A 24,156-nucleotide genomic window follows, 5' to 3' on the forward strand; every position below is an offset into this window, starting at 1 on the left:
TTGCCAAGCTTTCTCATAAAACCAGGTAACATTTGTGATTGTTTTTTGCCAAATCAGAACTGGCCAGAGGTAACTTTTTGTCACACTTTTCAAAATAAGCCATTTTTAATGTTATACTCTCATCTGCAACTTGGAAAACTGCAAGGGAAAAAAGTTGAGGGAAAAATTCAACAAGTCTTAGTTATGGGCTCCACGCACAAGTACTCCTTCAACGTCCAGAAAAGGAGAGTTGGGGAGACCTAGACTGAATCCCTGTCCATCCACTGCATATTTCGAATGATCAAAAGTTATTGGGGGCGGGGATAAGTCTGGTAGACAATTGCAAGTTCAATTTGAACGTATTCGCGCGCCGACAAGGCCCGACACTCGTGCAAAGACGCCGTGGCTAATAGCTTTGACACATTCAGGAAGTCATGCGTACTTCGTGCGCGAACCAGTACAGTACAGTATGCACACGCTGTGTGTCCCGTCCACGGGCTCTCAAAAGTGGTAAAAACGCGCCCTCTTTTGTTTAGGCACGGAGCCCATACCAGTGGAGTAGATATTGGGGTACGCAGCTGCCCCCCCCCCCCCCCCCCTCCGAAAAAATAAGAAAATAATAATAAAATCTTTCCGACCCTGTGGAGTGTGGATCTGGGCCAGAATTCGGGCGATTCACAATGCAGTGCGCCACCAAGAGTTTGCCATGGAGAGTTCATTTTTCCCAGTGCATTGTGGGAGATGGTCGACAAATTCGCAGCGAGGGACATTTGAAATTGCTTGTTTTTTCGGTTAGTAGTTGCGTAAGCGTATGATTCGAGTATCTGTTTGCCCTTTTCTTTTCTTTTTATCAATATGGTGTTTTTTGTAAGGCGGCAGAACGCTTTGCCCCAGTCTATAACAAATAAGCTCAAGTTGTTTACTGACACTCATTCAAATGGGCCATGTTTTGTCGACCGTAAACTTGAAAAATGGACTCGCCATGGCAAACTCTTGGTGGCGCACTGCATTGTGAATCGCCCGAATTGTCAAGATTTTTCCTCATTTCTGTATTTTTTGTGACCTTTTTTGTTCTAGGATTTTTAACCAGTTCGCGCCGGAGGCCGTGTATACATGCAAATGTTTTGCAGTATTCGGAATGGGATTAACACGCAACGAGCATGGCCAGAAATATCTGTGAGCGACCCGCTTGCAGCGAGCGAGGCTGGAAATACGAGTGTGCTGCTGGAGGGTGATGGCTTCAACCCACCTGGCTTGAGGTTGAGTAAAAAGTAATCCCGCGCCTCGTTTCATTCTTGTCAAAATAATCCCAGCATGAACTGGTTAAAGAACCCTTTTCAAATCTGAAATTACAGAGGTTTTACCGTTAAGGTGTTTTTACCTATAAAAGCATGGAACAAAAGAAATTGGTATTGTAAGGGCTGCCTTTGGGCAAATGCAAACATATGGAGTACCAAAGTGAATACCGAAGTGAACCAACAAGTGCGCGTACTCCATTCGTTTGCACTACACTTTCTGGTTCTAAATGACGTCACACTTCGGTACTCCATAACCCATGGACCCTACATTGCTATGGAACCCTTGGCGACCCAATCTCAGCCCTGTTGAATTCAATTTTGATGGAATGAACTGAAAACCACACCAAGAATAAAATGACACTCTAAAGCAATCACAACATTTGTACATACAAATACACATACAAAATGCTTTTATTGTAACTAAAATAGTGCCCGGTTTGGCAATGGATAAAAATTCAAATTTCTTTTATGTTTTTAACAATGTTTTATTTTAAATTAGGAAATGTTGTAATTATTCTCAGACAGTAATCCTTTGTACATGTACCTTAACCTCAACACAAGTAAATGGCATTTCACAGAGAAAGTAATGAATGTTTTTGAAAGGTTGCCTGTCCCCCCAAATTAAAACATTGATATGTTCAATTCATAGTTTCAGTGAACATGCAATCATGGTCCAATGGTATGTGTACCTAAGACTTGGTTCCAGACATCAAGAGATCTTTTTTCCCCCACATATACCAACTGCTGCAAGCAGAACGTTTGCAATGTTCGGCACATCCAAGGAGTAAAAATACAAGTGTGTCTGGAAATAAGACTACCGGTACATGTACTCATCCAAATTTGGGCCTAACTTTATTTTGCCACTATCAAAGACGCAAGTTCAGATCTACTTACATGTAATAATATCAAACCAAAAGTGAATTACATGCCAGAAATTTGAAAAAAAAAAACTGTTGAAAAGACACATAATGAAACCCCAGCAAGCATCCCGAATGTGTGGCTAGCAAGAAAATTTCCACTGAAAAAAAAAAGGAAAAAGAAAAGAAGAAAAAACAGAAGAGAGATACGGGCATCAAATACAAATCTTGGACAAGGATCATGCAATCTCAGTAACAAGCTCAATAACTGTCAAGGTTTAAAGCCAGTCTGGTTTCTCCATTAAGCATGTTAAGCAATGTGCATGTACACAAATTGTACATACATTAGGTAATCTAACAAAAAATTGATAGTGTTAAGAGGCTTCTTGTTATAATAATAAAAAACAACAATGTGAATGTCTGCAATTTACTTTTCAGCCCGATTGTTTTGAAGGCAACCACTTTTTAAGTCTGGATACTTTAACTGTCCCAACCGTGTTTGCAAACAAAAGATCACATTATATGGTCGCCAGTAAGTATAAAAACATATCAGGCTTGTGCAGACACGTGCTGAAACTGGGTAGAAATGGTTGAATGCTATGTCTTATGGTTAAGCAGTTATGATGTCCGAGGGCACACGAAACAGTCCTTGTCATATGCCATTTCAAATGCTACATGCTGGAACCCACTTTTTGTGTGTGGATATTCGTGGAACTTACTTTGTGACAGAGATTTACACAAAGTTCATTACCTCACTGTACCTGTTGTGTTTGTTGTATTTGTGAATGCACAGTGTACATACACATGCAGAAACTTGTTGTCATTGAATGTCATCTGACAGTCAGTCACACTATATGAATTACTTGCAAGATTAAAGTTATTTTTTCTCTTTAAACTAAGTTAACTACATGCAGATGCCTAGTATCTACTGAACCTCAAAGCAACTGGCAAATCAAAACTGGACAAAAAATATCAGTTTCGATATGGATAATTAATTTATACAAAGCGATAAAAACAACAGCTTTAATTAAGTTTTTAACGGACAGGACAATAATATTCATTTTAAAATTGTCTCTTGTCGAAAAGAATACAGCCAACCATTGCTGTGTGCCACTGGCAAAAGGACTGTCCAAAATGGCCGGAAATTATAAAACAATTAGAAACATTTAGGGCATTCAAAATGTCCGAAAATAAAAGGACTTCCTGAAATTCAATTAGTAAATGATGCACCTCTGTAATTACACCCAAAATGGACATGCTCCCATCCCATCGACACAATGACAAATGTTTTTTCCAGACAAAGTTTAAATTTCTGTTTGTCATATTTATACTAACCTGCAGTATCCTTTAACAAAGTTGCATTATTTCATCGACTTGGAACTGGTTTATGAGGAAACAGTTTTCAACTCTCAAAACCAGGTTAGCCAAAATGTAATTATTAAAAATTTCAAAACCGATTTTTAACCATGAGAACTGATCTGGGTATTAGTTTTAATTTTTTTTGAATGGTTTGGTTCAGAACTACCTGGTTTTTTAAGAAGCATAAACGTAAGGCAAATGGAAGGAGGTGAGACTTGCCTCTTTAAGCAGGTGGGGGGGGGGGGGAAAATGGGGGGGGGGGGGAAATGGGGGGGGGGATGATTAGAAGGTGAGGGGCGGGGCTTGGCAGGTGGGGGGGGGGGGTGTTTCAAGACCAACCTAGAGTTAAGAGGGCGGACAAACATCGACAACAATAGTCCTAACATGTTTATGTACAGTATATTTACAAATGCTGTCGCAATTCTAGATTTTTTTTATACACTCGCAGAAAAAGGGGACTTATTTGAGGTCTTCCGACAGGTATCTTCATGAGATCGTCTCACTCAGAAACACCTACATGAATTCTGAATTAATCACACTGAAAAACAAAAAAACAAACCAAAATCTACATGAACATGCACGGAGACAAAAAAAGGAATAACATACAGTGATGTCTATTGTTTTAAAAATGCTAACACAAACAGTTCAAAAAAAAATAGTACATAAATGACGTAAAAACACATTCTTCCATGATTTACATGTGGTTGTTTCCGACATTATTGTTCAATACTTTCCTTTGCGATTCACCGACTCGCTCTTTCGTTTTACCTACACCAGAAGTTTCAGACAATTTCTTAGTTTTCAATATTTCGTGTCTCTCAGAATTACCCACAGAGGGCTGAAGTGGACAGTGTAATCTACTAAAAAAATTTCTTTTACGAAAGCACTTCCCTTTTTAACGCTTCGCTTATTAACACGAAGTAACATGAAGATAAGTTGAACTTTTTGACTTGAACGTTGTTTTTTTTGTTCCAGAATCAAACATTCAAACCTCACTCCAAACTGTAGATGGAAAAATGTTCACCCTCATACACACCGTCTTAATACGGTAAAAACTTCCGTAAAGAAGAAATATCTTCTGTGCACATGCATCTATGAGCCCAGTTTTCATTACCCTTGGATGTTTTTTCTCTTTCTTTTGGTCGAAAACAAACTCTAGAGAAAATTTTTGGAATACAGGTGTTTTTCAAAAACATTTGAAGTGTCATGGGGAAATGACGGGGCAGGGCGGGGTAGGGAAGAGGGAGGGAGGGGTGGACTCACAATGACTTTTCGGATTTATGCTCGCGATTTGGTTCCTGTTGACTAGATTTTTGCTCAAGCTTTTGTTCCAGTTGACAGGTTCCTCCGTCGTCATCTTTGTTTTCCGTGTGCCAGGTCAGTCTCTCCTCGTAGAATGAGATGACAACCTGAGGGCATTTGACGTTGGCTTCCTTGGCTCGGACTAGGTCGGCTCGATCGCTGGATTTCCTGAAGACAACGGACAAAAAGAATCAATGACCCATCTAAATCTGGTGTATTTTAAAGTTGTGTCCTCCATGCTTTTTTCGAGTTTCGTCCCAAAGATTAGTTTCCAAGCAAACAAGATTTTACTGCAATTTTTTAGTCTCTTTATTCCGCCATGTGTTTTTCCCTAAAAACGTTTTTTAATTAAAAACGATGTAAAACTATTTGCTTTTTAATAAGCCAGTTCGGTATTTCAAAAGCACATGTGCACAATGATATGGGTCACATGTCATTCGGGATAATCAAAAGTTTTGAAGGCGCATGAATGCGGGCGCACGACGCTTGCGTGTAAATTACCAGCAGATGGGCGTGAGCGTAATATCGTATAACATCACGTCAGCGATGTTATCCCGAATGACCTTGGGTCACTGAAATACCGAACTGGATTATTCCCCCCCCCCCCCCCCCCCGAACTTCAAATCCCACAAACTTTGAAGAATTAAAACCAATTAAAACCACCCATGTGACAGGCTCTTGACAAATACAGGAACTGGTAAACTGTCTCAGGTATTTATGAATTTACAATTTCAAATTATTGGCTGCCAGACAATAATTTTATTCTCGTGGGGTAGGCTGGTTCCTACCCCACAATCAATATAGATAATGTACGGACCGGGAGCCAGAGAAAAGTAAACACTGGCCTTCTACAGTTCCACCAATCAGAGCAGATCATGTGTTCCTCACTAGCATTAACACTGCCATTTTTTTTGCCTTACCATTTCATTAAGAAAATAAGATCTCCGTCTTTCTCTGTGGCTCCAAGGATCTTTTCCGGGTCCAGTTTTCTCTCAAATCCCTCCGGCTCGGTCGGAGTCTGCATACTCTTTGGTGCACGATTAACATCTGTCGCCATCCTGACCATCCTAGTGCTACCACCGATTTCATTGGATTTGGCTGATATCTGGGAGATGAAATGGTAGGTAAAAAAAAACCCACAAAACATGAAACGGCAGAATGGAGGAGGCCGTGTTTGGAAAGGTGAAGGCCACTTTGTGAACACACACTGGTCACAATAGTTGATGTCAAGTGCCACAATTACTGTCAACTTGTTGTCAACTCACTGTCAGCTCCTTTAGAACACACTAAAGAAAGCGGCACAGCACCACAATAACGAGCCAAAATAGACTGGCTGCCAAATGAGATTTGTGACCTGATTGATCTTGCTACACTGAGCAGGCTTGTCATTTTGACAAGTGGCAGTTGACGGTAGTTAGTACGACCCTCACTAAAAAGCTCCATTGTGTAGGGCTTGCCATGTTAGTGCATACATGTAACGCAAGACGTGGGTGCAACATTTTTTTATTTGGACTTGTATTTACCCGTGGCTTGGGCGCATGACAATCAAGTGTCTGTCATGCATACGCAGTACTGCTCTCTTTGAAACTGTTGAGATGGAATGTAGGGAGACCACACATGCCATAGAAAATGTAGCAAGTGTGCTCACTGTCTCACAAAAATTATCTAAGAGAGACAAGGCTTGCACGGCTAAATTGCTGTTTGGCAGTCAAGGTTCTTGTGATGCATCACAAGTCCATCTCAAGTCTATCACAAGTCATCCAGACCCAAGTCTACTCACAAGCTCAATGGACTCTGATAAAGCATCCATTTGTTTTTGCTTACTTATCCTACTTGTGACCGAACATGAGAATTGCTTGCGATTGAGTTTGAGCGGACTTGTGATCCATTATTTACTCGAGTCATGGCTGATACGCGAACCATAGAGACAGCCAAGTCTGTGCTGTAGTTGAGTCCATCACAAGTTAACTCTGGCAGAAAATAAATCACGAGTTCTTGCTTAAGTCCAGTCACAAGTGATTCATGAGCAATGCAAAGGAATGCTTTCGCCGCAGTTCATTTGAATAGCTGGCGACTTGACTTGAGACTGTAGTTCTTGTGATGGACTTACGATGGACTCAACTTTAACTGTGAGCTCAGTCACACCGCGCATGAAATGTACATGTACACCGTTTATAGAATAAACACATACCGGCGTTTCATGAGAACAACTTATACGCTGACCCTAGAGCATGGCAGAGTTGGTATTTTGTAATCGAAATCAACTGAAAACCACAAATATAGGCTTCGTCCCATTCACTATGAATGCAGCCTATAATCAAGACATAGCACTAACCTCTACAACTTTCTTTGGCTTTTTCTTGGCCGAGTCACCATCCCCTCCGTTCACTGTGAGTTTCCGTTTACTTTGCGTGAGTTGCTTCACCGAGTCATTGTACATCTGGATGAGCTCAGGACAGTCCAGATTTGTCTCCGGTTCCCACGTGTTTTGCTCGCTGCAAAAGATACCAAAGTTTGTTTTAGGACAACGAATGTGTTGAGAACGGAAGATATCCGAGAACTTTCCATTCTCTGTTTTATTGGAGAGTTGTTAAAATAATTGTTGCCAGGAATGTAACTGAGAACCCTTTACTCTGACGGTGCTCTCAGCAAAAGTGCCATCACTGCATTGATGAAGATTTCATTTTTAAAATTTCAACATCTTTACCAAAGATGTGAGAAACTCTACTTTTTAATAGGGAAAATACACAGTAGCAGCCAATTTCTGTTTAACATTTCCCTGATAAGAAGGGTGCGCAATAAAGTGTGTTGGACCTTCTCTTGCTGTTGGAGTTTGATTTACTAAGCAGAAATAATACCTAAACACAGATTATTTTTTTTAAAGGGCCAGCTGATCAAGAAGCTGCATTAATGTTGACTTGAGTTTGATTCTAATCATGAGATGAATTGACAAAATCCTCACATTTTCCCACAATTCTCAAATTGTTATTGTGGTATCAATGCAATCAAACTCACTAATTTGCAATCCCGTCCACTTAAAAGACTAGTGTGCACAGACCATGCTTACTCCTGCAGCAGAATTTGCTCGCAGGATTGAGGTTACATGGCAAAGTGTGCGGCTGGTTTTTGGAGGATGCACTGTGTCAAGGTCTTGGGCCGGACCTTGTGTTGTTTATGCTCAGTCGTGCACAGATTTAGGCCTACATTATACTTGAAATCCCCCGCACTGCTCCAGGATGTCACTGGCTCTGCCTCAACATATTGACATGATAGACAGTGATTGCCAGAGGAATTTGCAGGACTGAGGCAGTGGTCACCCCTCCAAGGACCTTATTCAAGAAATAATGGATGATTTTGGAGAATAACTTTATGCAATCTGTACATGGAGGCAGTTGGAGGATTTCACAGGATTGAGGTTGCATCCTAGCAAAAATGCCTAGGGAGTTAGGGTCAAGACAATGACACGACAGTAATTCGCCATCAATGCCTAAAGTTTAGCATAATTTTGCTGCTATAACTAACACATCTTTTCTGCTTTTAAGTACTGCCATGAATTTGGGCCCCTGAAGACAGAGTTGACTTTACAGTAGGTCATTACAAGCTAATTTGCATTTGAATGAATTAACATATCGCAGTTTTCCACTCATATGCAAATGTTCACAGTGATCAAGTGGACTCTGACATTTTTGCCTGAAATTTGAGGTGTAACAGAAAAGTTTACACACAAGTGTGGTGCCATTGTTCTTTACCATTTGAAAAAAAAACACCTAAAATCAGGCAAATGCAGAAGGACTTGCATCCCTGTGTTCACTACTGCCTGATATGCCGCATTTTGTGTCCACTGTATTTTCCATTACTGTGCCTGTGTGTAAAAAGGCCCTAAAGCCGTCCTCAGGTTGACCTTGGGACGACAAAGAACAGTCGGGATGGCTTTTCAGGATCAAGCTGCATCTGAGCATATGAATGACAGCAGATTCATATGAGCTACAGCCATCAGGAACCAATCAGCCGCCAATTTTCTGCGACCCGAGTGTAATTGTGACGATATTAAAACAATCGGCATCAGTCGACACTAAAAAAAGTAGCAAGAGTGGAACAATTTCAACTTTTTCAACTGCAATGTGACTTCCTGAGGACGAGAATCAATGGCAGTCGACCTGTGTGAGCATACAACATCGTGCTCACATCCGGATTATATAATCTTATTGTGAATCATTGTTGGCGACATGAGCATGGTTGCGATCATTGTGGTCGAGATGCCGCTTGTTCCAAGATAATTACAGAATTTCTCAGTTTTGTGATCTAAGCGTGACTTCTGTGGTTGATGCCGAGGGTACCGTTGTGGAGCAAGCAAATCTCAGGTCGACCCTAGGCCGGCTTTGAGCAGCCACTTACTCTGGGTATCCCTTCCATTTGAGGAGGTACTCCACCTGGCCTCCTTTCACCCTCTTGTTGAGGACTTTCTCCACCTGATATTCTTCCTCTTCTTCTTCTTCGTCTTCCTCGCTTCTCATTGGATCGTCTTCCTCCTTCTGAGCCTTCTGGGAATCCTCAGGCCTCTTTGAACTTTTACTCTTTGGGTTGCCTCTTCCCATATTTGTATTTGTGGCAATTTATGTCACTAACACAAACACAAAAAATAAAAATGCACATTAGGCATATGAAACTGGGCTTGAAATTGAAAAGTTCATTTCCAAGCTTTAATCATCTACTGAGCGTGCGTCAACTTTGGCAAAGCGCACCGCGGCTGTTGCCTGTCATTCCAAAATCTTTGGCGCTCTGTGAAGTGCCCAGATGCAATACGCGACTGCGGATGAAGAGCGCACACAAGAGGGCGCACTTCACTGCAGAGGGCTTCAAAGATTTTGGAATGACAGGTAACAGCCGTGGTGCGTTTTACAAAAGTTGACGCACGCTCAGTAGATGATTAAAGTTCTTGTTTGGTTCCCTGACCCCTTTGGCCTCTTGACTATTATTAGGGTGGCCGGGAAACATATCAGCGACACCATGCTTGCTCAAAACCGTCTGCATTCTTTGACGAATTACCATGATTTTTGGATAACTAGATCTCTGAAGGTACCGAATTTAATGATTTTGTGCTATTTAGCAGTCATACTATAGCTGGGTTGATTTTCTGCTGACAAAATAATTTCGATCTTTAATTAATTTTCGGCTCCCCTAGCAACGGGACGCTCCGCTCACAGGCCGTACGTGGCTCTGTGACTGATATACGAAGGTAGTCCAGGAGTATTTCAGTCACATTTATGGGACTATAATCAGTGTTTTGTCAGTGATATTAATAAATATTAATAAATTCTCGTCTGATTTTGTCAAACAAAAACAATTACACCTCTCAGAACCTCATGCCTATATTGTTTCTACCTTTCAATGTAATTGGTTACATGGTATTAGCTGCATTAACAACATATAATATCCTTCAATGTACAGGCGTATGAAAGCCCGGTAATCCCACATTTCACACTGGTAATTTTTCAAAATGGCGACCACCACGTTGTTTAAAAACAACCACCATGACATGCGATCGGAACACATGGTCGAAACTTTGTCAACATTTCCTCACAAAAACAACCATTAGAACTGACAGATATCTCCAGAAATTCCAACATTAAATGGAAACAAAATCACCTCAGATACAGCCTCAGGTAAAGCATGAAATTGTTTTCCAGGAAAAGTAATTACTCACGCACTTCAAACAGTTTGTGCCTTCCGTCACACACTTCACTGCATGCAAGGGCTAAGGCGGGAAAAAGAGACAGTGAGAGAAATAATTGAACTGCCTAGCGCCCTCTCACGACACTTGAAAGAAAATGCATTGGATTATGCAAATATCGTGTCGCAATCCACGTGCACATTACAGTACACTACACAGCTCCAGGCATTGCAAGATAGAAGTGCGAGCGGTTGTGGCTTTGAAATCCTGATTATTTCAAGATGTCGATGTACAATTTCAAGAAAATTACCGTCGTTCCGACGGCAAAGGTAATTATTGAACTTTTGTCATAACTTCCAGGTTATAAATTAAGAGGATTATGAGTAAAACTTAAAGTTGATTTGGAAAGAATGGGGGAATGTTCGATCCTCATGTCATCATGATCCTGACGCCACCACTTCCATGACTTCCTCAGCACTTCGTCACCGTTTTCACGAAGGGGCGAATTTCATGAAAATCGTCTGTTTTTCGAAATTTGTTTTTTTGGTGAAACTGAATAAATATATCAATATCGACAACCTGGTGAGGCTATACTTTCAAAAAATTTATTAAAATCTTAATGGACCTAATTAACGAATGGGCGAATTTGCCAAAAGTGCTGTTTTGCGTTTTCACGAAGGGTATTAATGGTATTAATAAATTTTCAGTAAATAAATACATTGTAATACAATGGCGCGTATATCACGAAGGGGCGAATTCCATGTGCGTGCAATAAAACGTTTTCACGAAGGGGCAAATTTCAAGACGCATGTGCAGTGGGGCAGAATCTGCGCGTACTGTCATGACTGTCATGACTGTACAAAAAATGCATTGACTCAGACCGCAGAAGGGCGAAATCTGCGCGTAGTCACTTTAATGTTTTCACGGAGGGGGCGAATTTTCTAATTGGTCTTAATTGATTAATTCTGCAAAACTAATCACCTTTTTTTCTTAAAGTTTGCTACATTTAGGAAGATTAGAAGCTCTTCTTTCCTCTGATACCTAAATCTTGCATATTTTATGCATCTTTAAGTTTCAAATTTTCAAATGAAAAAGGACCAACTTTAAATGTGATTATCTCGAATGTTTGTTCAGACAGTGAAATACTAAATTCGCCTCTTCGTGAAAACGGTGACGACTTGTGTACAAAGTCTATGGAGAGTCATTTCCTACCAAAATTGGAAATGTTTCTCAGTCCCGGATTCATGTCTTTTCAACATTTTTGCAGTGACTGACCTTTATTGACATGACATATGAAGAAAAAAGGGGCTTCAGGTTGCAACATTCTTTCCCCCGGCCCCGAAAGCCTGACATAGATAATTTTAAAAGCCTTGCGCTTGCAGTTGCACGTGATTTTTAAGATAAACAATTGTATTTGTACACAAAGTTCTAAATTTGAAGTGGCAGAGTGGCAAAACTTCCACGCATATGTACATGTAGATCAGAACAATTGTTTGGCCATGATGGGAATTGAGCATGTTGAGTATGCCAAAATGAACCCTTAAATTAATTTGTGCAATTTCATTTTATAATGTTAATTTTTGAAAATAAAGGACAATTAAGGCATGATACAAGTCATGTAGATCAGTCCACTTCAATGGCTTATCCCATGGTTTGTTTATTGACATGTTACACATTTATTTCCAGTTCATTAAATTAGAGAAATGCTGTGAAAAAATGGAAACATTTAAACTGAGATTTTAGGAGTACCGCAACTCAGACTCAACCTTTGAGACTTGCGACACGGACTCGGACTCGACCTGCATGACTCGAAATCAGGAGAGGGTTAAATACAGTTTCCTGATGCCACTCGATGTTTGGTGATTTGAATACAAGTCTGCTTTTTTTTAAAATTTGGTCATGATTTGGCAGTGGTAGAGTCCAAGTGAGAACCTTCCAAAGGACTCCAAATAAATCATCGCATACTCATCGCCCTCCAAAACCATCAGATTTTACCCCTAAAACATTACCCACATGAATATAGTACTTGTTAGGGTTGATTACTAAATACAGACCTACATGTACATTGTAACACTAACTCGTTTTTTTATGGAATAATTTCACCCAACAGGATTTCATTGACATAGTGTTGTCCAAGACACAACGCAAGACTCCAACGGTCGTCCATAAACACTACAAGATCAGCCGGATCCGTCAGTTCTACATGCGCAAGGTCAAATACACACAGCAGAACTACCATGATAAACTCAGTCAAATCATCAACGACTTCCCGAAATTGGAGGTTGGTTTCGAATGTTTAATTTTATAATTTAATTGATAATGATATTGTTAGTTAGTTAGCTATACAAGTGGTCTACGGATTACCAGTGTTGCTGTGATACCAGTGATACAATTGTATATTATTTCTTACTCATTTTTGTGTGCAGGACGTTCATCCATTTTATGCAGATCTCATGAATGTTCTGTATGACAAGGATCATTACAAGTTGGCTCTGGGACAGATCAACACAGCACGGCATCTCATTGACAAGTAATAAATTCCTGATGATTTCTTTTCCCTCTTTAAAAAAAAACGATACACTGGTAATGTGTGTTGTTATGATCATAGTGTATGGGAATTTATAAAACAGGGGAAAAAGAAAGAAATAATAATTTATCAATAAATGAATTTGAGAAACTACAAATCGTTGTGTCCGTCCAACGAGGTTGTATCTCCTAAAATGGCATTTACGCGAAACGCGAGTTTTAGGATGTCAAAGGTCCTATCTCGCTTAAAATAACCCGGATGTACACACAAATCAATGGACATCAAGATACGTTGTTGTTGCACGGAGCGTATTCGCACGAGATACGACTTAGTTGCAGAATCGAGTTACAACCTTGTTGCACTAACGCAACGAAATGTGACATGTATTATCAACTTGAAAATTATTGATTTGTTTTTATAAATTTATTTCCTCACTACCTCAGCGTTGCCAGAGACTATGTCCGCCTGCTGAAGTACGGTGACTCCCTGTACCGCTGTAAGCAGTTGAAGCGTGCGGCGATGGGCCGCATGTGCACCATCATGAAGAGACAGAATCAGAGCTTGCAGTATCTGGAGCAGGTCAGGCAACATTTGTCCCGTCTGCCCTCCATCGATCCAAACACGCGTACCCTGCTGCTGTGCGGCTTCCCGAACGTCGGCAAATCCAGCTTCATGAACAAGGTACAAAATTTTGTCGTCTTTTCAAAGAGTTTTTGACTGACCATCATAAACTAGGGTGAAATTGCTTGGAAAGCTCCTCAGTTCTAATATGCGTCTAATAATGATTTTAAAGGGTTTTTAATAACTCATCTTTTTTAGGTGGATCATTATATATCTTTGTGTCCAGGTTTGGACAAGTACCCTTGTCATGACGTCATCAAAGTCCTATATCAAGAGAACTAAAAGTCCGATTGCGTTGAAAGTTTGTATGTTTATAGATTTTGTTATGTTTTATCTGAAAATTGAGGTGACGTCATTACGACGTCATGTGATTTTATATAGATATTCAAGTTTTGTTGATTAACACCATATTTATGGCGTTAATTGTACATGAAAACCAACAACATCAATGCAAATGGATGGAAAAAAAAGAAGCATACCGGTAAACGTTACCAAAAAATTAAATTGCGGAAAGCCATATGTTCTGTTCATGGAACAGACACATACCTCTAGTTATGTATTTGCAATGCTATGGGGTTTTAAAAAATTGTTTAAAATTGTCTTGATGTACTTTGGTTTTTAAGGATGTACTGCTATGTGAGGTTGTTTTTAGCGTAAGGTGGTATATAAGAAATTATTATTATTATTTGTTATTAGAAATGCATTATTAGTATTGTAGTCGACGTACATTCAGTTATGATAGATCACAAGTACATTAAAAGTAGAGACACAAGTAAGTCACAAATAAAATTCATGAGTCTGGTCTCAAATGCAAGAAGTAGGATGAACAATAACGAGGGAATACTTGTTTTCACAATTTATTTGAATAGCTTGTGTCTTGACCATCACAAGCACTCCTGTAACAAAACTGGTATTTATTGGTATTTACTTGTCAAATATACCTCTTAGGATAAGCCATCCAGTCAGAATTACGTCAAGCAAACTCTCATCCATTGTCATTTCTCTCTGACTTCACCAGGTAACAAGAGCGGATGTGGAAGTAGAACCCTACGCCTTCACCACCAAGTCCCTCTATGTGGGCCACATGGACTACCGCTACCTGCGCTGGCAGGTGGTCGACACACCAGGCGTTCTGGATCACCCATTGGAAGACAGGAACACCATTGAGATGCAAGCCATCACCGCGCTGGCTCACCTACGGGCGGCTATACTCTACGTGCTGGACGTGTCGGAGCAGTGTGGACACTCTGTGGAAGAGCAGGTAATTTGTATGGAAATGCCTGCCATGTGGGTTTTATACACAGGTACCCCCTCATCAGATCATTGATAAAAATAAAAACAAAGATAGATTGAGGAGTACCCCATGTTGCCAGGGGGAGTGTGGCCTAGTGGTTAAGGTTTGAGACTCATGGTCGGGAGTTCAAATCCAGCCGATGGTCATATGTTGTGTCCTTGGGCAAGCCACTTGACCCCCACTTCCCAGTCTCCTCTCTGGAGTATAAATAGGTAGCAGCATTCGCTGGGGAGTAATCTCTGATGGACTGGTATCCAATCCAGGGGGAATAGAAACCGGAGATAAATGCCAGCGTGATGGGCCATATTGCCTCGTGTCAGACTTTTGATTTTTTCTTACCATGTTGCCATGTGCCATCACTCATTGGAGTTGTGGACTCTACCCACAAGTATTCCCTCAATGGTTAGGAAAAAGAGAGTTTGAAGGGACTCCTGCGCTCATTGCCTCAATATGCGTCTGTGCATGCAAAGCTTCACAGATGATACAGGTCAATGCCACTAATCTTTACATGTGTGCAGAAAGGAGTGGTTCATGTGCCGTCAAAATGAAATTATTCTTTTGTACCATACACGTGCTAACTAGTGTATGCACGCAGTGTGTCTTCTCATGAGTGATACTGAAGCACTATCTGCTGTTCACAAACTGAGTCCATGTGGTACATGTAGTACGTTAAGTCAGTCCAAACTTAGACTCATCCAACTTTCCAGATTTGTTCCCAATTATGTCTCGGCAGTATGCATTTGTTACAGCAGCAGGAACCCTGTGGCTGCTAAAATGACTATTTCGAAAGATATTTGAATGTTGCGGGGAAGTTTAGGTTATCAAGCTTAGTAGCTCACTTAATAGTCGAGTAGCTAGCCGTAGGTGTCCATTTTGCCTGGATGTTAATTACGTGACCATGCCAATCTTTAATTGACAGGTGGAGCTGTTTGAGAGTATACGCCCCCTTTTCTCCAATAAGCCGCTGATTGTCTGTGCCAACAAGACTGATATTGTCACAGTCGATGAACTGGCACCGGAGAAAAAGGTATGTAGACTGAACTCAAGTTTAATGATAAAAAGATAAATGATTAATACATTGTACCATAGGAAGTGGAATTGACTACATTTTATTTCTTTGTTGTAAATTTTACACTTATCTAGCCCCTACCCACCCCACCCCCTATAAAAGAAATATTATCGTATTCCATAGTGTGAGGATGCCTATTTAGACTGCACTACAATATACTTAGTTCTCACGCATATCTTGCCAATTTTCTTTTTGAAATTGGGAAAATCATGAATCTGTACTTTATAATGCTAAATTAAAAAAAAAATGTTTCTTGGCCTTCCAGGTACTGCTTGAAAAATTTCAAGAGGACGGGATTCCCCTGATCAGCATGAGTACGGTCACGGAGGAAGGGGTCATGGAGGTCAAGACAGAGGTAAGTGTGTGGCCTAAAATTGAGTGTGTGGCCTAAAACATGGGGTTTGGTTCTAAAGGTAGGGTGTGGTTCTAAAGGAAGTTGCGGTCCTTCATTCAAGGTGTGGTCCTTAACCCTAACTCTCCAGGGTATGTTTGCTAGAACCCTGCCAAAGGTAGCAACATGCAACACTTGACTTAGTGACAAGCCTGCCAAATGTAGCAAGATCCATCAGGGGAAAAGTCTCAAAGCCACACTGCCTCAGAGTCCGTGGTCACCACATGCAGCAGGATTCAATTGTGGCATTGTTCAATTGGGACTTAGTTCTCATTGTTTCAGAGCTGGCCATTCATGCACTGGTGTTAATAGCTGAATGCATCAAACTGCACTGGTTCTTTTCCACCTGATGCACTGTGTAGTGTTAAGGCTTGGTTTGGGCCAAAAGATAAGGTGTGTACCTATAGGTAGGGTGTGGTCAGAAACGTTGGATGTGGAGCTAAAGTAAGGATCTGATCGTGAAGGTAGGATGTAGTCTTGGAGATAAGGTGTATTCCTTTAATAGGGTGTGGCCCTTAAGGTTGGATATGTGTGTTCCTAAAGATAGAGTGTGGTCTTAACTGTAGGTAGTGACAGTGTACTCTTAAATCTTAAAGATAACAGATTGGGTTTGAAGGAACATAGTGCACAGGGATAAAGGAATATAAGGTACAAGCTTCATAAAGCTGCTAAACACAGAAATGTGCCAATCACAGTAAATAATGCCGACCAAAATAACAGGTTGAATAACATGAATGCCATGTACATTGCTTTTCACCTGCATTTTCTGCACAGATCCACAAAATTGGGAACAGACTTGACAGCATTTGGTGTATGTTTGGGTGTCAAAAAAAATTGGTGATTAAAGAAGTCAGTCATCATCATATCTTGTGATTGTCTTCTGATGATATTCAGTCAGCATTTATTTTGTGACATGACACATTTAAAAAATTTTTTTGGCAGGCTTGTGACCGGCTCCTAGCTCAACGAGTCGACATGAAAATGAAGGGCAAGAAAGTCAACGAGGTCCTCAATCGTCTACGAGTTGCCATGCCAACACAGAGAGACACAAAGGTAGAAAGCAGCAATTTTTTTCAGTTGTGTACAAAGTTTGCAGTTCTCAAGAAATGCCTGATGGTCGAGTGGTAAATTTGTCGAAAAAGGGGGTTGGGGAGATATCAGCACTGTCTCTATGTAGGTTTGTTAAGCCATAAATTTGAGTCCCACCAGTTCTCAAACAGCACTGAGTATACAATGCTTATAAAGGTATGTTGTTCAAGGGAAAAAACAGTATCAAAATTAACATCACAATGAATTAAAAAAAACAAACCCAATATGAAAGTTTATATCACAAACTCAGGTATAGCCCTGAGTAAACAGTGCTTATAAAGATGTGTTATGTGAAGAGCAAACCCCTAAAGTTGAAACTAAATTTTGGACACAAATATTATTTCAAAATCCTTTTTTTTTCAACACAGCCCAGGCCTCCATGCATACCGGCGGCCATCGCCAATCGCTCCAGCAAGCAAGCCATGGACGTGGACAAGCCCAAACGCAAGCTGTACCGGGACTACGAGCTGGAGGCTGCGGACGACTACATCCTGGATCTCCAGAAGGAGTGGGACGTCGCCGAGGACGAGAAGGATGACATCATCCCCGAGATCTGGATGGGGCACAACATCGCGGACTACGTGGATCCGGATATCGAGGCTAAACTGGAGGAACTGGAACGGGAGGAGGAGTTGAGGGAACAGGCGGGGATGTACAACGAAGATATGTCGGTGAGTGGTGTGAAGTTATCTGTTGGTTACGGTGTTCCACTCACGTTCTGTGGTAAGTGGGTTTGAACCCTAATGGGGAACATGGTGCAGGTGTTCTCCGGCAAGACACTTTACCAAAATTGCCTCTCTCCAACCAAGAGTGTAAATGGTAACCTGTGAAGGTAGAGACCAGATTGCGCTGATATCGAGCTGCTGCAGAAAAAAAAAATGGTCTCATGGCCTGACAAACAAGGGGTAATAGTTGTGAAGCGCTTTGAGTTTTTTGGTATGAAGCATTATGTAAGCACCACATTATTATTATGATTATTACTATTAATATTTAAACAAAAAAATTAAATTTGGCTGTTTGATTTTACTTCGCATTATATTTCTTGATGAAATGGTTATTTAATCTTCAAGAAATGTCTCAATGGAGATGTTGTGATTGCAAATACGACTCTTAATTGTTATCGTTACTATTGTTTTTTTTACAGTCGGATGATGAGGATATGAAGCAGATACGATCTACAGCCAGAAAGTAAGTGGAGACTCTAAGAACATTTGTGTTGTATTTTTATGCCCCGCGGCGAAGCCGAAGGGGCATACTGTTTCCGCCTTGTCCTTCCGTGGGTGGGTGTGTGGGTGGGTGTGTGGGTGGGTGTGTGTGTGTGTCCGGATAAATCTTGTCAGCGCGATAACTTGAGAAATACTTAACATATGAACTTCAAATTTGGTTTGTGGATTGTTCTTGGTAATCCTAAGAAGCCTTTTGCATTTGGGGCCAAAAGGCCAAAGGTCAAGTTCACAGTGGCTAAAACAATAGAAATCTTGTCAGCGTGATAACTTGAGAAATACTTTACATGTGAACTTCAAATTTGGTTTGTGGATTGCTCTTGGCAATCCTAAGAAGCCTATTGCATTTGGGGCCAAAAGGTCAAGGGTCAAGTTCACAGTGGCTAAAACAATAGAAATCTTGTCAGCGCGATAACTTGAGAAATACTTTACATGTGAACTTCAAATTTGGTTTGTGGATTGTTTTTGGCAATCCTAAGAAGCCTTTTGCATTTGGGGCCAAAAGGCCAAAGGTCAAGTTCACAGTGGCTAAAACAATAGAAATCTTGTCAGCGTGATAACTTGAGAAATACTTTACATGTGAACTTCAAATTTGGTTTGTGGATTGCCCTTGGCAATCCTAAGAAGCCTATTGCATTTGGGGCCAAAAGGCCAAAGGTCAAGTTCACAGTGGCTAAAACAATAGAAATCTTGTCAGCGTGATAACTTGAGAAATACTTTACATGTGAACTTCAAATTTGGTTTGTGGATTGCTCTTGGCAATCCTAAGAAGCCTATTGCATTTGGGGCCAAAAGGTCAAGGGTCAAGTTCACAGTGGCTAAAACAATAGAAATCTTGTCAGCGCGATAACTTGAGAAATACTTAACATATGAACTTCAAATTTGGTTTGTGGATTGTTCTTGGTAATCCTAAGAAGCCTATTGAATTTGGGGCCAAAAGGTCAATGGTCAAGTTCACAGTGGCTAAAACAATAGAAATCATGTATTTATTCTGAGATTATAGGGATTAGGGATTAATTCATATAAAACCTACAGAAGACACTAATGCTGTCAATGAATGTTCCATGTGACCAAGGTACATGTAAGTTGATGTTAAAAGAGTGGTGTTATGTCATGGGAACTGTCACGGTTGCGGGGCATTTGTGTTTGTAAACACACCTGACTTGTTGTTAGTCTTTTTTTGAAAGATTACTCAACAGATGGTCTTTGGTTCTTGACAGCTGACAGATTTTGGAGCTCAAGAATATTTTCGAAAGAAAATTCTTGAAAAAAATAAAAATCCACTGTCACATGAATGTATAGGTTTGTCACTACTGTTAGATGTATTAGACTTGAAAACGATTGATTTTGCAAGAAGAATTAATCCCAGTTTGTTATTACGTACATCATGGATAAACTAGCTCTGGCAATAAACCAATAATATTTTCATTGTGAAACTTGACAAACTATGTAGCTGCTGTATTATTATTTCAAGGGGCTCAGGTGCACAAGTACCCCCTCAATGGTAAGAAATGGAGAGTTGGGGGAGACTACTGGGAGAGACATTTGAACGCATTGCCGGCAATGCCGGATGCTCAGGCTAAGACGCTATGGCTCTGTGCACATTCCGAATAAAATTAGTTTTGCAAACCAGTACGCGCACGTGATGTGTCCCATCCTCTGAACTCTCGAAATTACATCTATTGACATATTTTGGACATCTTTTTTGTTCCAGGATTCGTGACAAGAAAATCCTGATCATGAAGGCATCCAAGGAGAAACGACGCATCAACAAGCCCCATATGCCACGACCAGCCCAACCGGTATGTCTCTGGTCATCTTAATCAATTAAATATTTTGGGGTTTTTTTGGGGGGGGGGGGGACAGGAGGGGTCAATTTGTGAATTGCCATTTTAACATTTATTGTCTAAACAGGGTTCCCAGTCACTCAGGAAATCAGGGAAACATTGAAAATGAGGTTCCACTTTTCCAGTAAAAAACTCAGGGAATTTGGGAAAACAAAAATACTCGGGGAAAACTTGGGGAATTAGACGGTGACCCAGAAGGGAAAGGTTTTCGCTAGTGTGGTATATGTGCCTCTCTGTTGCATATGGTGAGGAACGGATGGCTATTAAGAAAGACCATTGCTTGTCAACAAGTTGGCTGTGTATTATCATTATCTTAGTTGTTTTGCTGCAACCACCTCTTGAAAATATTTCTCATGGAATTTTGGAAATTTCTCAAGGAAAGATCGGGAAAAACTCAGGGAAATTTTTTTTCATTAAGTGCTTGGAACCCTGTAGATGGTGCTGACCAGCTCTGCATTTTATGAATAAAAGTTTTGCTTTGTTGTGTTGTCCAGGTAAAGAGGAAGCGATTTGAGCAGGAGATGGCTGAGCTGGGTGTGGAGCCTGCAGAAGGGGTAAATATTAATAAAAAAGGGGAAACTTTTCTTCTCACAAATTATCATGGTTTTGGACCACAATTTTCAAATTATAGTTTTTTGATATATCAGATAATTAAAAAGGAAATTAATGACTAATTTGTTGAATATTTGTAGAAAAGAACACCATCCAATAACACTTTGGTGGCCAGCTAATTTGATGGTGGCATCTCTACTTAAAAAAACTGATTCTACTTTCAAAGTCGGAGCAAATCGACACTTCTGTTAAAACATTTCAGATACTTCGTTTAGGGTATTCTTTGCTAATTTGGAGTGATCAAGATGTGCTGGATCTGGAATCCACCTGTTAGTGAAGTACACGCAGTTGAAAGGGTTACACTTGTGTGCCATCACTACATTGGACTGGGTTCCTCTTTCAAAGAATATGTCCAGTGGATACTACTACTTGGAATGTTTGTTTCACAGATACTGCTCAATACAATTGTAAAATGTCAAGAAAGACAAGTTTATTGGAGTCTAAAGCATTTCTCCCCCTCACACCATCTTTGGCGAGCCTCTTTTTTAATCCCAGATAGTTTCCTATCCCATACCTTGTTGGTATTAGAGAGAAAAACTTCTTTGCTTTGGTACTATTTTTTTGTGTTCATATGTTGTATATTTTAGGGTCACTATACCCGGGCTCGATCTCGCAGCAGAACACCGGTGACGCCCAAGAAGCAGCGCACAGACTCGCGGGGCCGATCTGTCAGCAGTATGCGCACACCAAGAGATCTGTCGGGAGTCCGGGACCAGACGGTAAGAGATATACATGTACTCGGGTGTTCCGAAGGAATTGTTGAAAATAAGCAATATTTAGACATTTGTGGGTTTTTTTTTTCATTGAGTTTTGTGAAGACTTGATAAGTCAATCACACGTCATCGAATGCCAATTCATTTCACAAGCTATTCTGTCATTGTTCATCCCCTGTTACCTGTTGTCACCTTATTTAAAAAATAATCTACTTTTTTCAACATGCTGTGCATGGTAGTGACATTTGAGATGAAAATTTGAGGTTTACCCCCAAAAAAGGGTATGTGGGCCATTCTATAAATTTAGGGTCCAATGTGTGACATTCTTTCTGTCTCTGTTACCTCTCAACTTTTTAATTTCCCTCTTAAGTATCATAAAAAAATTCGTTCAAACTATTCTTATTTTTTTTGGATAGGTAATTTGCTTTACATAAATCACTCTTTAGAGGAAAAAGGCATTAAGGAGTGCATCCAGAATTTACAAAAAAAGTGGACCCCAAATCTATAGAACTACCCATATGATGTATAACACCAGAACTGTCACCCACAATTTATAAACCCGTAAGTCTTCGTACTGCCCAAAACCGCCCTGCCTGTTACTCCCTGTACAGCCCTAAACAACTCAAGCACTGTTTGGTTTTGTAGACTCCTCAGGGAAAAAATACAGTGTAGTAAAGTTGCTAATTAGTAAAAAAAAAAAAAACCCGGAAATCCTGTAATTGTAGGACTTACATCCCAGTTAATAATGCCTGTGCTTTGAGTGATGTTTCCTTTTTTCTTCTTCGTATCCCATAGCAACAAACCAAGGTCGAGAAGATGAGGAAAGTGGTGCAGCGCAAGAGCAACATGTTGGCCAAGAAGGGCGAAGCGGATCGCAAGATACCCAGCAAGATGCCCAAACATCTGTTTGCTGGCAAGAGAAAAATGGGAACGACGGGAAGACGCTAAAACTGTGTTTGAACGACATGATATTCTCTCATATTTTTTTTTTTTTAAATTCTGTCTCTTACGGTTTCCACATATTCCAATTGTATTTGTAACCCCCCCCAAAAAAAATGCAGCAATGTTTGCATTGTTTGCTTAAATGTAAAGCAGCCTTACTATACATGCACATTTTCAGTTCATTGCGTTGTAAGGCCAATACTTGAGAATACTCCTAAATACGTAATAGACCCCAAACTGGCTGAAAACGTGGATGTGGGAAAAGCAGCTTTACTCACATCTATTATTTACTCAATCTGCCATAGAAGTCTTTTAATTTAGATCAACTTTAGTGGATTTATTATTTTATTAAGAATTGCCTCTGCCCCATTCTCAAAAACCTCCAATGCCCCATTTTTTCCCCCTTTCGGCGTCTGCCACAAAAAAGCTGTTCAAGCTTGAAAGTAGAGCGTAAAAACGATAAAAATTGTCAATGTTAAATTTGAAGTGACATCATGATGACATCTTATCCATTGTTCAGTAATTTTCTAAACATTTAAATTATGAAAAAAAAAACATTCAAGGTATTTACGATCACATTCAATAATCATTTGCCTGTTAAAGCCTCATGCTCTCTTCATGACGGAACTGGGAAAACTTTTCCTTGGATTTTTAAACACTGTGTGCAGAACAGTTTAACTAATACCAGTTAGTTGAATTATACGTTTCAGCTTCGATTGTATTTTATGACCATACTATTCTTTTCATATTATATCCACTTTTATTTCAGAACTGTTGATAATAAATGACGAGTACAGATTATCAAATGCAAATATGTTTCAGTGCTGTTTTGGTTTTTTATTTGTTTTTATTTTGAGTATGAGCAGAACTACTTGTGAAAATGCAGCATCACTGTTTGCTGTTTTCAACTTTGAGTTGCTCTCCCTTGTGCCATTTTTTAGTTTAATTCCCCCCAAAAAAGTTTGTTTTAAAATCGTTACAAGCAATACAAAAGTCCATCACTTTTACTCACATTTTAGTTATATAATATTAGTAACAATAAGCATCTGTACAAGGCTAGTATCAGGGGTCTGAACAACAGCGTCTACATTACTTTAATACTTCAATTCCTTTGTATAGCCTCGCCCAGTAGGGCCCCTGTTTGTGACCGTACAGTGGATTAATCTCATTGCCTATTTTGAATAATTATATACTACACTGGAATTAGAGCCCTTGCTCCTGTCTACAGGATTAATTATAAGAGCCTTTGAATTCTTAAGTAGATTAAAGCCTTCGCCCTCCACCATGGGTTGGGATCTCTATTATTAAGCAAATACTTTCACAAGTGGGTTAAGTGGGTTACTTTTTGTTATTAGGAAATTC

General features: G+C 40.1%; 2 protein-coding genes across 4 annotated transcripts; one reads left to right on the forward strand and one right to left on the reverse strand.

Annotated features, from left to right (window-relative positions):
- Positions 1–3,964: 3,964 nt before the first annotated feature.
- LOC119723033 (chromobox protein homolog 1-like) lies at positions 3,965–10,637 on the reverse strand. Of its 3 annotated transcripts, none has more exons than XM_038193512.1 (5): positions 10,442–10,586; positions 9,191–9,416; positions 7,131–7,290; positions 5,716–5,900; positions 3,965–4,963 (listed from the first exon to the last, which is right to left on the reverse strand). In XM_038193512.1, the coding sequence occupies exons 2-5, from the start codon at positions 9,388–9,390 to the stop codon at positions 4,753–4,755; spliced, it is 756 nt and encodes a 251-aa protein (XP_038049440.1). In that variant the 5' UTR covers positions 9,391–9,416; positions 10,442–10,586; the 3' UTR covers positions 3,965–4,752. The 3 variants fall into 3 exon arrangements, with proteins under 3 accessions (XP_038049440.1, XP_038049441.1, XP_038049442.1); XM_038193513.1 differs by having other exon boundaries at positions 4,721–4,963; positions 10,500–10,637; XM_038193514.1 differs by having other exon boundaries at positions 4,721–4,963; positions 10,504–10,592.
- Positions 10,638–10,747: 110 nt separating this feature from the next.
- Positions 10,748–23,606, forward strand: LOC119723034 (nucleolar GTP-binding protein 1-like). The gene is made up of 14 exons (XM_038193515.1): positions 10,748–10,795; positions 12,577–12,747; positions 12,893–12,996; positions 13,437–13,674; positions 14,633–14,875; positions 15,828–15,935; positions 16,243–16,332; positions 17,311–17,421; positions 17,826–18,128; positions 18,602–18,645; positions 20,395–20,482; positions 21,022–21,081; positions 21,727–21,858; positions 22,648–23,606. The coding sequence occupies exons 1-14, from the start codon at positions 10,748–10,750 to the stop codon at positions 22,798–22,800; spliced, it is 1,893 nt and encodes a 630-aa protein (XP_038049443.1). The 3' UTR covers positions 22,801–23,606.
- The last annotated feature ends 550 nt before the right edge of the window (positions 23,607–24,156 follow it).

Source organism: Patiria miniata, unplaced genomic scaffold (genome assembly GCF_015706575.1).
Source record: "Patiria miniata isolate m_02_andy unplaced genomic scaffold, ASM1570657v1 HiC_scaffold_16, whole genome shotgun sequence".
Taxonomy (NCBI): Eukaryota; Metazoa; Echinodermata; class Asteroidea; order Valvatida; family Asterinidae; genus Patiria; species Patiria miniata.

Bases quoted from the DNA above. Each gene is read 5' to 3' on its own strand.
- LOC119723033 (XM_038193512.1), bottom strand. From the start codon at position 9,390: ATGGGAAGAGGCAACCCAAAGAGTAAAAGTTCAAAGAGGCCTGAGGAT. The intron at 5,901-7,130 runs GTTAGTGCTATG...TTCATCTCCCAG, and splicing joins AGCCAAAGAAAGTTGTAGAG to ATATCAGCCAAATCCAATGA. The intron at 4,964-5,715 runs GTAAGGCAAAAA...CGTTGTCTTCAG, and splicing joins CTTATTTTCTTAATGAAATG to GAAATCCAGCGATCGAGCCG.
- LOC119723034 (XM_038193515.1), top strand. From the start codon at position 10,748: ATGTCGATGTACAATTTCAAGAAAATTACCGTCGTTCCGACGGCAAAG. The intron at 12,997-13,436 runs GTAATAAATTCC...TCACTACCTCAG, and splicing joins GCACGGCATCTCATTGACAA to CGTTGCCAGAGACTATGTCC. The intron at 18,646-20,394 runs GTAAGTGGAGAC...TTTTTGTTCCAG, and splicing joins ATACGATCTACAGCCAGAAA to GATTCGTGACAAGAAAATCC.